The following is a 15,353-nucleotide window of genomic DNA, read 5'->3' as shown; positions in this document are numbered from 1 at the left end:
TTTCTGTATTAGATGTAAAACACCAACCTGTACATATAGGATACTTAAGTGTAACACTCCATATTATAAATAATGGTTGATGCATAGGGCCTGGAACGCTCAGACAATGTAATAAAATTGCGCTTTCCGATCTCGGAGACACGGAAGGATTTGATAAACCCGGTGCCAATGGTAAGTTATACGCTTACACGATAATGTATACAAGCGGAAAGAAGTCACATTCACGGGTAATCTAGAAGATTTAAGCGATGTCGACGTTAGTAGACTCATCAAAAACACTTCGTACAATATTGTTCTCAACGGCGAGAATAAATGGACTATGGTCAAAGCAAACATCGAGTGGCTACTGAATATCGTCATTACCCCACCTTATGTGATGATGGGTAAGGGACATAATTTAACTAAGATAATAAATAGTGGCATCGTACTCGCGGCTTATATCCCATCAAAACGAAAAAGTGTGTTAGTTACCCCCCTGCCAGAAAACCCAGGTCATATGTTATATAGTCGTCCGGCAATCCAAAACGTTAGTTTAAATTTGATAACTGAATTCGAAGATATTAAAGTTAACTTGAGTGCAATACCTAATATTTCTACTCTTATTATTGAAGTCTTAGTCGGAGATGCACCGGAAAATGCCTTCGAAATATTACCAGGTCTATCGATTAAATGGCTAAAGAAACACCAACGTCGACGTTGCAGTATTATTCATATCGGAGCATCACCCGTTGCAACCCTCAAGGGGGTTCAAATTATTAAAAGTGACAGCATTTCTCTTTCTAAGATATTCTTGCCGTATAATATACATTTGATAAGGTTGATGTATAGTCTCAAAACATTTAAGCAAGACCAATTAAAGACTATTATATGATTGTAATATACACTATGAGTTTATATCCAGCGCTTGATGAAGCAATTGAAAAGATGGAAACTGTTGATGGATTTCGATTACATCAAATAAGCGACATAAAACATCGAATAGAGAAGGATAGGGAGTTGAGACTTGGATTGTATAAAAAGTATCGCAGAGCCGTGAATGCTCTGGACGGAGTTGACACCGCGCTTTTAGTATCTGGCATGGGACTCGGTGTAGCCGGTGTCGGTTTACTATCAACTATAATCGCCGCGCCTATCGTGCTCGGTATGGAAATAGCCGCTGGAGTCTCGGGACTGGCAGGAATATCGATAAAATTTATTTCTCGTAGGTTACAAAAGAAAGCATTAAAACACGATAGTATTCGGATACTCGCCGAAGCAAAGTTGAACAGCATTGAGGACCATATTTCGACAGCAATGGTCGATTTTAAGATATCCGAGGATGAGTTTCGTTTAGTGCTGTCGGAGCTCACCAAATACAATGAAATGAAGCAGGAGATTCGATCAAAATCTCGTAAGACCAGTGGTATTAGCGAAGACGAGAAAAAAAAGTTCATAGAACAGGGGAGGCAACAAGCGCGTCAATTATTCTGTGCCAAAACCAAAGAACTGGTTGGAGATTAAAAATGGATTGTTTACTATCGTTTGATCACATTTAGACAAATGCTTACATACATATATATAATAATGGAGATCGAAAAAGCTATTAAATGGAGAGAATTACCACAAGGTTTTTATTATATCAGTGATGTGAAACCAACCAAATACGGTTATCAATTGTTTCTTATCAATTTACAAGAAGAGTGCAGTTTTATAGTCTGGTCTCCTAGTAAAATGAACGAAGAACTTAATAAAAATGTTGAATATCGCTTTATCGATAAAAATAATGAAGAATATTTGTATTACCATTTAGGCTCATCTAAAGCAATGATTGGCCCCAGGTATTGGTGAGCTAGACCCAATTTAACTTAATCTCATGACTATCGTTGAATCGCATCATCATTTTGGCATAAAAAATTCCATCTGTAGTAGCAGTATAGGTATATGAATCCGGCTCCAGTGGAGTTGCGGCAGAACCCCCATTACCTATATTACTCGTTTACTTAATCCTGCAGCTCCATACTTTATTTAGGTATTGTCTAAGGTCAAAAACAGTACTTGTTTTACCATGATGTTTTTGTCAGTAAATTTCAATCACAACTCACCAATATCTTCTTTATTTGTTGTCAAATGTTTTGTTCTATCCGATGACATTGGTATCGCCCAGCTCCAGTGGTCAGTCATCCCATGCCATGCTTTTTGCCCTATGTCATGGTTCAGAAATAGGGGTGTGCTTAACTTTTTAATTTGTGTATGCATTGATATGAGATATTATGGTATTCTACAAATGTATATAAACAACGGGTGATATACTAGTATGTACAGGCAGTTTCACATCGTTATCATATAATGTTTCTAAGTAGGTTTTTCCACATTTTAACAGTTTTACATACAAGGAGCATTATATTTGTCCATACGTTGTATTCAATAGCAAAAGTACTTTCTGTTGGCAAGCCGCCAAGTAAAAAGGACAGAAAGGTATTGTCATCATCGTTCCAGATGCTAGAAAAAGTTGTCACATCTCGTAAATCAATAATAGACTCAACAAGAATATTTCTTTGTTTTTTGAGTCTTTTTACATTACTTAAATACATGTTTGATGACATCAAAAGCAAATATGCCGCATAAACATGCATCAAGTGTTCCGGCCTTTCAATTGTTAGTAAACATACTCTGTATACCTAAGGTGATCGTATAAGAGAGTATTGTTTTAGGTTTTCTCTTGGATGAAGCTCTGCATAAATTACGTTACGGTTCCGTACACATATTTGTTCTTTACCTCGATTCGCCCATGCAAGTTTGCTGGGGAATTGAGAAGAGGTGGTATAGGTGTTTATATCATTATTGAGTTCATACAAGGGGTGTTCATTAAAGATTTCCCCTGACCCACTTCCGATGGACCTAGTGGAATGAAACTTGGCATAGGTATTAGTCTTTCTCCACATAAAAACCACCAAGAGTTACACACTTCTCCCATCGTTTTATGCAACTATGGAGACCTCGCTTGTAAAAGCCCTCATTTTGCGTCTCAGAAATCTGGATTTCATCATCTGTGAAACGTTTTCCCTTCAAAAATGACTTCATGGTTGGAAAGAGGTGGAAGTCAGATGTTGCAAGGTCAGGAGAGTAAGGAGGATGTGGAAGGATTTCATAGCCACAGGACCGCGCTTCTGTCTGGGCAACATGAGAGTAATGTACTGGAGCATTGTCTTGCAGGAGACGGACACCCTTGGTCAGCATGCCACGCCTCTTAAGCTTGATAGCGTCCCGCAATTTCCGCAGCAGTGAAGCATAATAAGTTCCTGTAATTGTGGTACCCTTTGCCAAGAAATCCATCATCACTACTCCGTGCTGGTCCCAAAACACTGTGAGCATGACCTTGCCTGCAGAGGGTTGGACACGTGCCTTCACTGAACTTTAGTCTCAGGATCATAGTGATGGACCCATGTTTCATCCTGTGTGATAAGTCTGTCAAAAAAGTTTGCCTGTTTTTTTTGGCACATGTCCAAAAGATCCTTTTAGCAATTGACTCGTTCCTGCTTTTGGAAAGGTGTGAGCAACCTGGGAAACCATCGTGCAGTACCTTATGCATGTTCAAATTGTCATGGATAATTTTTTCCATAGACCCTACACTGATCTTGACATCTTGTGCTAACTGGCGAACAGTTATATGTCGGTGATGGATAGTGTCCTCATCAATGGCTGAATGTGGGCGACCAGGAATGGCAGCTGTTTCCACAGATGTCCGACCACACTTGAACTGGCGATGCCAGTGTTTAACGTCATATGATGGGGCATCTTCCCTAAAGTTGCTTTCATTTCATCGAAAGTTTCTTTTGGTGTGCGACCTTTCAAATATAAAAACCTAATCACTGCTCGGTATTCTACTGGCTACATTGTCACACCCTACTCGATCATAACACCTGTAAAAGTTGTAAAATTAATAGTTCAGTGCTGCAAATTCTGACATAACCCATAGATACATGTATTATTACACATGTGAAATTTCAACCAAATATGACAACCCTAAGTGGTTTAGGGGAAATCTTTAATGAACACCCCTCGTACTTGTTAACTAGTGATAGCATGTGGTATACAGGTGAGCCAAGGGAATTCTTTTGGCACATGCTATGAGAAGGTCAAATGTCAAGGTTATAAAATCGAAACATCTCTCCCAAACGTTTGTGGTTGCATTTTCTCAATAAGTTTTAATGCATTTAATATATAACCTTGGACAGGGTGAGGCACTTTCGGATGTGGCCTTGTATTGGAAAGGTTGTCAAATAAGTCAGGTGAAGGTCAGCTTTCAGGTTTTTTTAAAACATGCTGTGCCACCTTGAAACTGTATATTGGCATATACAATATATCCGTATTCGACGTAATAAGCGCCCACTGCGATATTTGCAAATATATTGGCTAGTGCACAATCCCAATCAGCACCCCTTTCCGATTGATTAATGTACACAGGACTTATTTATTCGTGTATAATATGCACTCGTGTGTTATATGCACCCTTAATGATGGGCAATTAAATTCTGGAAAAATATATCTGTTAATGTAAACATTTCAGGCTGTCAGCATAAACCACGAAACTTACGATCTTCCAACTCTGTTTTTTCCCACCAAAATAATATTCTAATAAAAGCCCCCTATTTCTAATTTTGAGAGCGCCCTGGGCGCTTATTACGTCGAATACGGTATGTTCATTCTAGGCCATGCCATTCTGCCACTAACCCATTAACCCATTCAGTATTCAAATGGCAAACAGGTCAGTTTTTTTATATATTTTAACCTCAATAAACCTCTGAATCATGCTTTCACAAATACTGTATAACATTAAACATGGTTGAACAGTGTCACCCATTTTTTACCAACATTGGTAGGGGAATAACAACATGGGGATTAAGTGGCGGGTGTTGCCCATCATTAGGGGTGTTGATAGTTGGCTTGGGTCAGATTGTTAGAGAAGCGTAATAAGTGGAATAACTTGTTTAATACATCAATTTTATTACCAATGTTTGAGAACATATAGATCAACATATATGATACATAAAATTTTACTACCAATAGTTTATGGTTTTACTGTTGTATTTTGAACACACATTTAATAGATCAACATAATTACATAGTCACATATAATTTGTTTTAATTCATGTTTAACAACATTTAGAGATGAATACACAATGCCATTTAGATAGTGGTCAAATTAACAAATGTTTTATTTGGGATAACACTTTCTTAGTAAAGTACAGATTCTCATACTTTTTTGGGGGGGGGTTGAGTCCCGTCCTGGATTCGTACCCATACTTGCCAGAGTGAGGCACCTAATATTTGGGATAACGCTTTCTTAGTAAAACACTTTCTTTACTAAGAAAGTGTTATCCCAAATATAACATTTGTTACATTTGACCACTTTCTAAATGGCATTGTGTATTCATAGCTTTCAGCCATGGGAGCCGTGCCAATTTACACTTGTCAGAGGGGTACTCAAGGTACCTTTCATTTTGTGGAAGCCTTGGTGGCTGAGTGGGTTAGATCGCTGATTTTGTGTGCTGGCGATTAGGTGCCTCACTCTGGCAAGTGTGGGTTTGAATCCCGGACGGGAGTCAACACCCAAAAGTATGATAATCTGTACTAAGAAAGTGTTATCCCAAATATAACATTTGTAACATTTAGAGAGATTTTTTTTTTAAATTTATGTTTAACAACATACAGATCACACATATTTTATGTTTAACAATATACAGATCTCACATATTTTATGTTTAACAACATACAGATCACACATATTTTATATTTAACAATATACAGATCTCACATATTTTATGTTTAACAACATACAGATCACACATATTTTATGTTTAAATCATACAGATCACACATATTTTATGTTTTACAACATTCAGATCACACATATTTTATGTTTTACAACAGATATACATTTGTAAGGACTTACAACAATTACATCATGATTATGTCAGAACTCAAATAAGGTGGGACGCATCATCAGCATTTTGTTTTGTGTTTTGTGACCTTCTCTGAGATGATTAACTAAACCTTTTCAGCACCATGTACGAGGGGTGTTCATTAAAGATTTCCCCAGACCCACTTCGGATGGACCTAGTGGAATGAAACTTGGCATAGGTATTAGTCTTTCTCCACATAGGAACCACCAAGAATTACACACTTCTCCCATCGTTTTATGCAACTATGGAGACCTCGCTTGTAAAACCCCTCATTTTGCGTCTCAAACCAGGACTTGACTTCAGAAATCAGTGTCTCATCATCTGTGAAACGTTTTCCTTTCAAAAATGACTTCATGGTTGGAAAGAGGTGGAAGTCAGATGGTGCAAGGTCAGGAGAGTAAGAGGATGTGGAAGGATTTCATAGCCACAGGACCGCACTTCTGTCTGGGCAACATGAGAGTTGTGTACTGGAGCATTGTCTTGCAGGAGACGGACACCCTTGGTCAGCATGCCACGCCTCTTAAGCTTGATAGCGTCCCGCAATTTCCGCAGCAGTGAAGCATAATAAGCTCCTGTAATTGTGGTACCCTTTGCCAAGAAATCCATCATCACTACTCCGTGCTGGTCCCAAAACACCGTGAGCATAACCTTGCCTGCAGAGGGTTGGACACGTGCCTTCTTTGGGGGTGGTGACTCCACATGCTTCCATTGCATCGACTGAACTTTAGTCTCAGGATCATAGTGATGGACTCATGTTTCATCCTGTTGATAAGTCTGTCAAAAAAGTTTGCCTGTTTTTTTTGGCACATGTCCAAAAGATCCTTTGAGCAATTGACTCGTTCCTGCTTTTGGAAAGGTGTGAGCAACCTGGGAAACCATCGTGCAGACACCTTATGCATGTTCAAATTGTCATGGATGATTTTTTCCACAGACCCTACACTGATCTTGACATCTTGTGCTAACTGGCGAACAGTTATACGTCGGTCTGCCAAAATGGCGGTCTCCACTTGATGGATAGTGTCCTCATCAATGGCTGAATGGGGGTGACCAGGAATGACAGCTGTTTCCACAGATGTCCGACCACACTTGAACTGGCGATGCCAGTGTTTAACGTCATATGATGGGGCATCTTCCCCATAATTTTTTGTTGTTGTTTTTTTTGTGATAGCAATCCATCGTTTTTTGGGGTTTTTTAAAAAATTTTATTCAGTCATATACACAGGATACATAAGCACTCGGAAAGCAATACAGCTTTATGAATACAGGTACTTCTCAAAAGGATATGGTACAGAGGAGGCCTAAGGCATAATCCACATTATGGTACAGATGAAGGCATAATCCACATCATGGTACAGATGACGGCATATTTATGTATACAATTAAGAAGATGCAGTATTTATGGTACATCAAATTATGTTGCAAACATCAAGTGAATAAGTTATTTTGCAGTTTGAGTAAACAAAGCCCATTTTCTATTAAAGGCAGAGAAGTCGTTATTTCTACGTGCAATATGATATTCAACGTCATAGATACTTCTTATTGTTTTCTTAAAAGCAACAAAGTCAACATTTTCATTCTTAATACACTGGACAAAGATAAATCTTTTAGCAGCTACAATCAAATGGTTAATTAATACATCAGAGGTACCAAAGAGGAGCTCGTTGTCAGTTATAAGGATTTTTCTATGCAAGATATGAGTCAAGTAAATACAGAAATCTGACCAAAAATTCTTAACAACATGACATTCGATATAAACATGAAAAATATTTTCTTTGTGAGTATGACACATAGAACACTCATCGTTATCAATAAGTTTCATTCTTAATAACTCACGTTTAGTAAATATTACTTTATGAATAAATATAAACTGGAAATCCCTGAGTTTTGTGTCCCTTAACCCATGGCAATATACACTGAATATTTGATTCCATGGAAAAGAACTTCCCAGCTGATTTTCCCATTTCAAACAAGATTTAGGGAGAGGGAGGGAATTCCCTATCAGTTTATTATAAAACACTTTTGTTCCTTTAATAGAACGTGTAAGATCATAAATCCAAGGAGATACTGTGAGATTAGAAGAGGAATGTAGATTTTTATCAATATTTTGTCTCCAACTTCTTGGAATATTAAAAAACATACGGTTATAGTCGAGAAAAGTTCCTTTAAGATCATAAAGTTGTTGAAAACGTGGGAAAGGGATCCATCCGTTTTCATCATACAAGTCTTTTATCGTAACTATACCTTTTTTAAACCAGTCATTAAAAATTAATACTGGTTCTCTAAAATAATGGTTTAACCATATGGGTTGGGAAGCAATTTCTGCTTTTTCTAAGTCTTCAAAGTCATATGAATGCATAAAGTCACTCCAGGCTATAAGGGTATCTTTCCAGAACGGATTTACAATTTCCCAATTCTTGTGCAAACTGGCACCTAAAGTGTAGATATGAGCCAGCTGAAAACTAGCAAGGTCATAATTAATGTTTTTTTCACAATATCTTTTTAAACATGAAATTTTTAAAGATGATATAAATTTGGGTATATCAGTCATTTTCAATCCACCTTGACTATAATTCCTTTTCAAATAATCCCTCTTAATCTTATCTCTTTTGCCACTCCAAATAAAGTTAAAAAGAATTCTATTCAATTGATCAATAAAAGCTCTTGATGGATTTGGGAGAGCAGAAAAAATATGTACAAGGGTAGAGAGAATTAAGGTCTTAACAACTGTTATTTTACCCATCAAAGTCAAATTAGGTTTTTTCCATTTGCTTATAATACCATAGATATTATCTAGGCGTTTTTTAGTGTTGATTACCCAAAGGTCTTTTAAGTCAACATTAAAACATATGCCCAAAACTTCAAAGTTGCCATCATGCCAATCTAGCTTTAAGTTAGGACAAAATCAGACTTTACTACCAGCCATACTGCCTATCCATATTGCTTTGGTTTTTTCAAAGTTCATTTTTAATCCTGAGATTTTGTAAAAAGTTTCAAGTGTATCCATGGCTGATTTTAATAATTTTTTCGAGCCATCTAAAAAAAGTTGGGTGTCAGCATATTGGCCCAATGTGTGTTCAATATCGTGTAGAAGTATACCTTTTATATCTTCATTATTACGAATCATGATACTGAGAATTTCAGCTACGAAAAGAAACAAATAGGGAGAAATTGGGTCACCCTGTCTACAACCTCTTTCATTCATGAAAAATTTAGAGAGGTAGCCATTTTGGACAATACAAGAAGAGGCATTAGATATGAGTATATGTATCCATTTAATCCTATTTGGCCCAAAGCCAAATTTTTCCAGAACGAGGAAAATAAAATCTTTATTCACGGTGTCGAACGCTTTCTCAAAATCAATGAGTATCAACGTACCTTTTTTGTCAAGTCTCTTAGTTTCAAATATGATATCGTAAAGTAATCTAGTATTTTCACTTAAACATCTCCCAGGGATAAATCCTGATTGATTACAATGAATTAATTTGTTTAAAAATTGCTTGATTCTATTAGTAATACAAGAGCTTTAAATCTTATATACAGCATTTAATAAAGTAATGGGACGCCAATTTTTTAATCTTTTTCTATCTTTATTTGCTTTTGGAATGCAAGTAATCACGCCCCAGTTCATAGTAGAAGTCAAAGAGTTAGAGTGGTAAGCGTGATTAAAGTATCTCCATATCCAGACTCTTAAATTTTTCCAGAAAAATTTAAAGAAGTCAATTGGGAAGCCATCAAGACCTGGGCTCTTATTATTTTTCATTGCAAGTGTAGCTTTACCAATTTCGTTTAAGGATAACGGCTGTTCAAAGGCCTGTTGCATATCAATCTCTAATTTTGGAATTGGAATATTGTTTAACATCAGGCTTGGGTCAGTATCTACTAAACTATTTTTTTGGTACAAGTTTCTATAAAATGATTCTTGTTCTTTAATGATGAGAGTTGTATCATTCAGTTCCTCACCTTCACTATTAATCAAAGAGGAGATGATATTATTTGTAAAAATTCTATTTTCAAGACGACAAAAGTATTTAGTTGGTTTCTCTCCCTCCTCATACCATTTATCTTGCTTTCTTCTTCTTTAAGTTTTTCATAATCCTTTTTTGATTCAGATAATTTACTTAAAGCCTCTTCAGAAATATTTTGAAAATCCTCTCTAATTTTATTTTCATATTGGTTTATTTCTTTTTCTAAATCGCCCAATTTCTTTCCACTTTTCTTTTTCAAATATGAGGAAAAAGAAATTGTTTTACCTCGCAAATTCATTAAAAAGGTTTCCAAGAATAGGGAATCAGGTATATTTAGTTTTAAATCCAAATCATCAAAAGGAGCAGAATGGTCTGATCTATAAGATGGATGCACATATTGTTGTTTTGTTTCATCTAAAATAGTCGTAACCATATCCACATATTGTTTATTTCTTAAAAGGGAAGTGTTAAATTTAAAATATCCACGGCCCCTATTATTTATCAGAGAATCATTTAGGCATAAAGAAATAGCCGAATGGTCAGATTTATAACCTGGGAGAATGTCAGCAGCAGAGGATAGGTTTAAAATATCTTCACTAACCAGAAAAAAGTCTAGCCTAGCTTGCTGTCTGGGTTTATGTTTCCACCATGTAAATTTTCTAACAGCTGCATTCTGTTCACGCCAAACATCATATAGGTTAAACTGAGATAAATAGTCTAGAACCGTTTTTCTAGTATTTGGGTTGTTAATATTTTTATAGTTTTCCAGATCTAGAGATTGATCAAGAATGAGGTTCCAATCCCCACAAATTATAATCGCTTCATTATCAAGTCCATCAATGGCATTAAAGATATCATGATAAAATTTTGGGAGATCAGAATTAGGCCCATATAAAGTAGCTAAGGTCAATCTTATTCCTTTAATGGTTATATCAGCAATTATAAAATTTCCACCATCATCTATCATAACCTTATGAATAGACATTTCGACGGAATTAAAGAGAATAGCCACCCCGCGGGCTTTAGACCATAAGTTGCTTTCATTTCATCGAAAGTTTCTTTTGGTGTGTGACCTTTCAAATATAAAAACCTAATCACATGTGAAATTTCAACCAAATATGATAACCCTAAGTGGTTTAGGGGAAATCTTTAATGAACACCCCTCGTACATTCTTAACGTAATCGACATTGACTTGCGATGATTGCATTTTACTCCAAAAAGTCCATGTGACTTATTTATATCAGACATAGAACCTAATTGATGAACAAAGTTATCATTGATGATGACAGTTCATACTTATTGATATGATTGGTGAACATAGTTAATAGTTATGGAAGGGATTGATATGATAGAGACAGTGAGAGAGTGAACTCTGAGTGAAGTGAACTGATCTCACTGTCAGCCACCCCTAAAAGTGGAATACCCAAGTTAATTCTTCTATTACAAAGAAGACACAATTTATGGATAACAAGTTCTTTATTTATTGTAAAGGTGACTTTTCGGTACAGAACCATATACTGTTGACCTTTGTTGACAACATACTGTTTTGGTATAGATCCTATATTGTTGTCTTTGCTTGACAACGGTATAAAGATCTATACTGAAATGTTGCCTTTACAGTAAATACAGAAGTTCTTCTGTTCTACACATGGCTGAACATGTTGTTTTAACAAATGTTATGAAAGTTGGGGTAAACTGGTTGAGCCCGCCCTGTATAGCTTTGTATGGAGCTGTATCTCTTCTTTATACTCTGCACACCGTATAGTCGATAATTGTACACAATGCAATCAACGTGAAACGCTGTCATGTAGCTGCATCATAATGTTTTATTTTGATCTCTGTGATTGGTCCATGTCACCAGCAGTAGCCAATCATATTTCAAGATGTGTATTTCCATGACATAGGCAAAACAAGTCTGGATGGCCATGATGCAAAAGCTGCCATCAGTGAAATAACAGGCCAGAATACTTTCATTTTGTTTTTAGAAACAAAATGCAAATAATGATCAATTTGAAACAGATAATTCTTAGAAAATGCCAGTTGATATGTTGCAAGCTAGTCTGCCAAGTGAGGACCCCAAAACATAGTATGCATCAAGCATGTTTCAAAGGAATAGGTGTGAACCTTACCTGGCTTATACTGTCAGACGAAAATTGTATGTTGTGTATCATGTATATTATCAGCAGTGACCCATCAGATTTTCTAAATGGCCCACTTTTCAGTCCAGAATGAATTCATCTGAATCTTTACAAATTCTTCTACATGAAATGTAGTCAAGGACAATCTTTGTGGTGAAACATGGTTTCATCATTCAATCCCAGTTTCTGTAGCATTAACTTGCATAATCCTGAGACTTGGTCATTGTTGGATCTTAAGAAGTAGTCTTGGTTAAGGTCATGGTTGACCGCCTCCATGGTTTAGTGGGTAGAGCAAATGCCTGGGGTGGGCAAGGTCCTGGGTTCGATCCCTGGCCGCATCATACCAAAAGATATTAATAGATGGTACTTGTTGTAATCCTGCCTGGCACTCAGCATTAAGGGGCTAAAACAAGGACTGGTAGTCTCGGAGCCAGTATACTGTGTCTGAGTAGGTATTCATGTTAAACTGCAGCATGGCATCTCAGTGTGCTATCACTATAAAATCGGCGTTAGTCCGGACTAGTACAAGCAGCCACACACAAACACGTGCATACACATCGACATATAAGTGCAATTATCTTAGACATGATGTTAAAACCCATTTCACCTCACCTAAGCTCATGGTCTGGAAGTAATACAGGGAATTATCTAGACCTGCTCAGGGGCTCAGGTCTGCAAGAATTAAACAAAGTACCCAGTTCATGTTGTTATGGTTATTAAGATGGTCTTGGTCAAGGTGAGTTCAACTTCACTGAAAACAGGACCAATAAAGAGGAAGAGACTTAAATGCTTAATTTTACATTATTGCATTGAATGCAATGTTAAAATAACTCTGAAATTAAGAAGATGAAAGCTTCTAAGAACAAAATATGCCTGCCAGGGGCACTTACTTTCAAATCATAGATAAATCCCCAGTATTGTTTTTGAACTGGATGTACATGGTATTTTAAGATTAGGGAGCTTTTAGGAAACAGTGCTGAAGAGGTTGACTCTTGCAAGTACTTTAGATTAATTAATGATAAAATTAATTGATTATACACTTCGAGTTGATTTAGCAGGAGGTGTGGGACTTTCTGTTTGTCATGGTTGTATGTTACGGGTTTGGGATATTAATGAAACGTCAGGAAATGGAGTGCCCTCCAGTTTCTTGTTATCTGTCATACATTATAATCAGATTTCAGTTCTCCCTACCGCTAAACAAATATCTGAGGACATCTCAATACACATCACATCACAATGACCTTTCGTCGGACCAATCAAAACGTTGCTTACTAGATTGGGAAAATGACAGTCAAAAGGGTTAACAAAGGGTATTCCAAACAACAGTTACAGGCTGTGATGATTCCGTTGAAATCATTGTCTCTCTCCCGATTCAATGGGGAAAAACATTTGGAATGGAAGAGATTCTCCATGGCCAGTGTGAAGCACTACTATACAACCACGGCCATCTATTACACATGCCAGAATTTTCTTTGGTTCACTTTTCAAATTTTGAATCAAGATCATTGTCAAAATAGTTTTCAAAGTGTAGTCTGGAATGGAATCGCCAGTTTAAGACTAGTGCTGTAAAGCTAGAGAAAGCTACTTTCTGATTGGCTATTGTCAAATCATTTCATTGGTCAGTAAAGGTTCATTAAAGGTTGTTCTGAAGTGACCTGTAATGGGATGTCCTCACATCTACGTGTAGCGGGTGCAAGAACTAAGATCTGATTTTAATGAGATTGTCTTCTCCTTGTTACAGCCTTGAAAACTTTGAGAACACAGCTGGCTTCCTTAGAGTTTGCAGTGGACTCCTTGGTTGTTACTGGTTGCATTGGATTGATTTGGCCCTGGAACCAACAATGCAGATATATGATTAGGCCTGGTTTATCTGGACCAGTGTAAACAGGTGTTGTTGCATTTGCTGCAAAGTGTCCGTGAAATCTCATGTTCCGGGGGTTGTTCCTTTTCAGGCCATCGAGTGATTTGACTCCAGAAAACATGGAACTGCTTGAGTTTGGTGCTCACTTCCCTTCCTTTGATGCTGAAGGATGCAGTTTTCTCACCATCAAAGATGAAGATGGTAATAATCAATCTTTTTGTTAAAGGTGCCAATTCTTTATGATTTAGGCAGACATGCTACTAAATATGACCATGAATTATGCCATTATGAATGCTTATTTATAAAATTATAAAATGTTAAGAGTAAGCAAGTCACCAAAATCCTTACTTACCATCAATCAATACTTATACACTTAAGAAATCAGGGAATGATAAATTTCATGCATTTTTGGTGCTTGTAAATGATTGTCAAATACGTGGTGACACAAAAATCATTGTTGTCAGATTTTATGATGTTGGAAAGCTATTGTGTTAATATAACTTCTTCACTAATGTTGCCTTATTCTTCTTGCGAATCATCTACCTCTATTACATCTTTGCCATAAATCCTGTATTTTGGCTTCATTCACACTAACTCAGATTTTCAGCAGACGACCTCTTCACTGTCAATCACACACAATTAGATGTTCCCAATATAGCACTATAGCAACCCAAGCGTGTGTAATGACGAGAATCCTCACTTCTTTCCTGTGTGTGCTAGAGTCATCACCTATTGTTATAGTTGTAACGATTTAGCACTTGGTAGTAGTTACATTAATCTAAGATTGTTCTTATAGTTATGTAAAACAGACACAATAAGTCTATATTAATAGCTGCTAATTGTAGTGACGATCATACTCACGTAAGTTTTAAGCTGGTGTGAGGTGTTTGTGAGGTCATGGAATCTCCCTCTACTCCTATATATACTTGCAAGAAGTGTTGTCATTTTATGATCACGGGAGATCCTCATAACAACTGCTGGAAGTGCAGAGAAGCAAAATGCACAGATGAGGCAAGATGCGACCAATGCTCAACTCTATCTAACAAAGCCTTCACCAAGCTGTGCCTCCAGGCCTACCATAAAAACCAACAGAAGGCTCCCAAACTATGGAATATAAACACCCTTTAAATAGAAATAGCCACACAAATTACAAATATACTCAACAACAAATGTTCCTGTGACACCAATATTTAAGTGTATTTTTCAAACAAGTAAAGTTTTGTTTTCAATTTTGTAGTACATGTATGGAATCAAGTCACAAAAACGCAACTGCTACAGAAAAGCATACATTCCATGCAAAAGTTGACTTTTATGCATGCCCCATGCATTTCACTATCCAAGAATGGGTATAAAAACGTGAGTTAACGGGATTCCATATGCATTGTTTAGCATCGTGCTGACGACAACCACTCAGAAAAACAACAAAATTACGCAATTATTCAAAAT

General features: G+C 36.8%; 1 protein-coding gene across 6 annotated transcripts in view; it reads left to right on the top strand.

Moving 5' to 3' along the window:
- Positions 1–15,353, top strand: part of LOC124119294 (adenosine deaminase domain-containing protein 1-like) — a 129,546-nt gene that overhangs the window by 87,102 nt on the left and 27,091 nt on the right. For all 6 annotated transcript variants that reach the window (XM_046481757.2, XM_046481758.2, XM_046481759.2 and 3 more), the window contains exon 9: positions 13,999–14,108. In XM_046481757.2, coding sequence (XP_046337713.1) covers positions 13,999–14,108 — 110 coding nt within the window. The remainder of the gene's footprint in view (positions 1–13,998; positions 14,109–15,353) is intronic.

The sequence above is a fragment of the Haliotis rufescens genome, unplaced genomic scaffold (genome assembly GCF_023055435.1).
Source record: "Haliotis rufescens isolate VD_foot unplaced genomic scaffold, xgHalRufe1.0.p SCAF_36, whole genome shotgun sequence".
Lineage (NCBI taxonomy): Eukaryota > Metazoa > Mollusca > Gastropoda > Lepetellida > Haliotidae > Haliotis > Haliotis rufescens.
The sequence above is the reverse complement of the archived record's forward strand: the minus strand, read 5'-3'. Positions and strand labels throughout refer to the sequence as shown.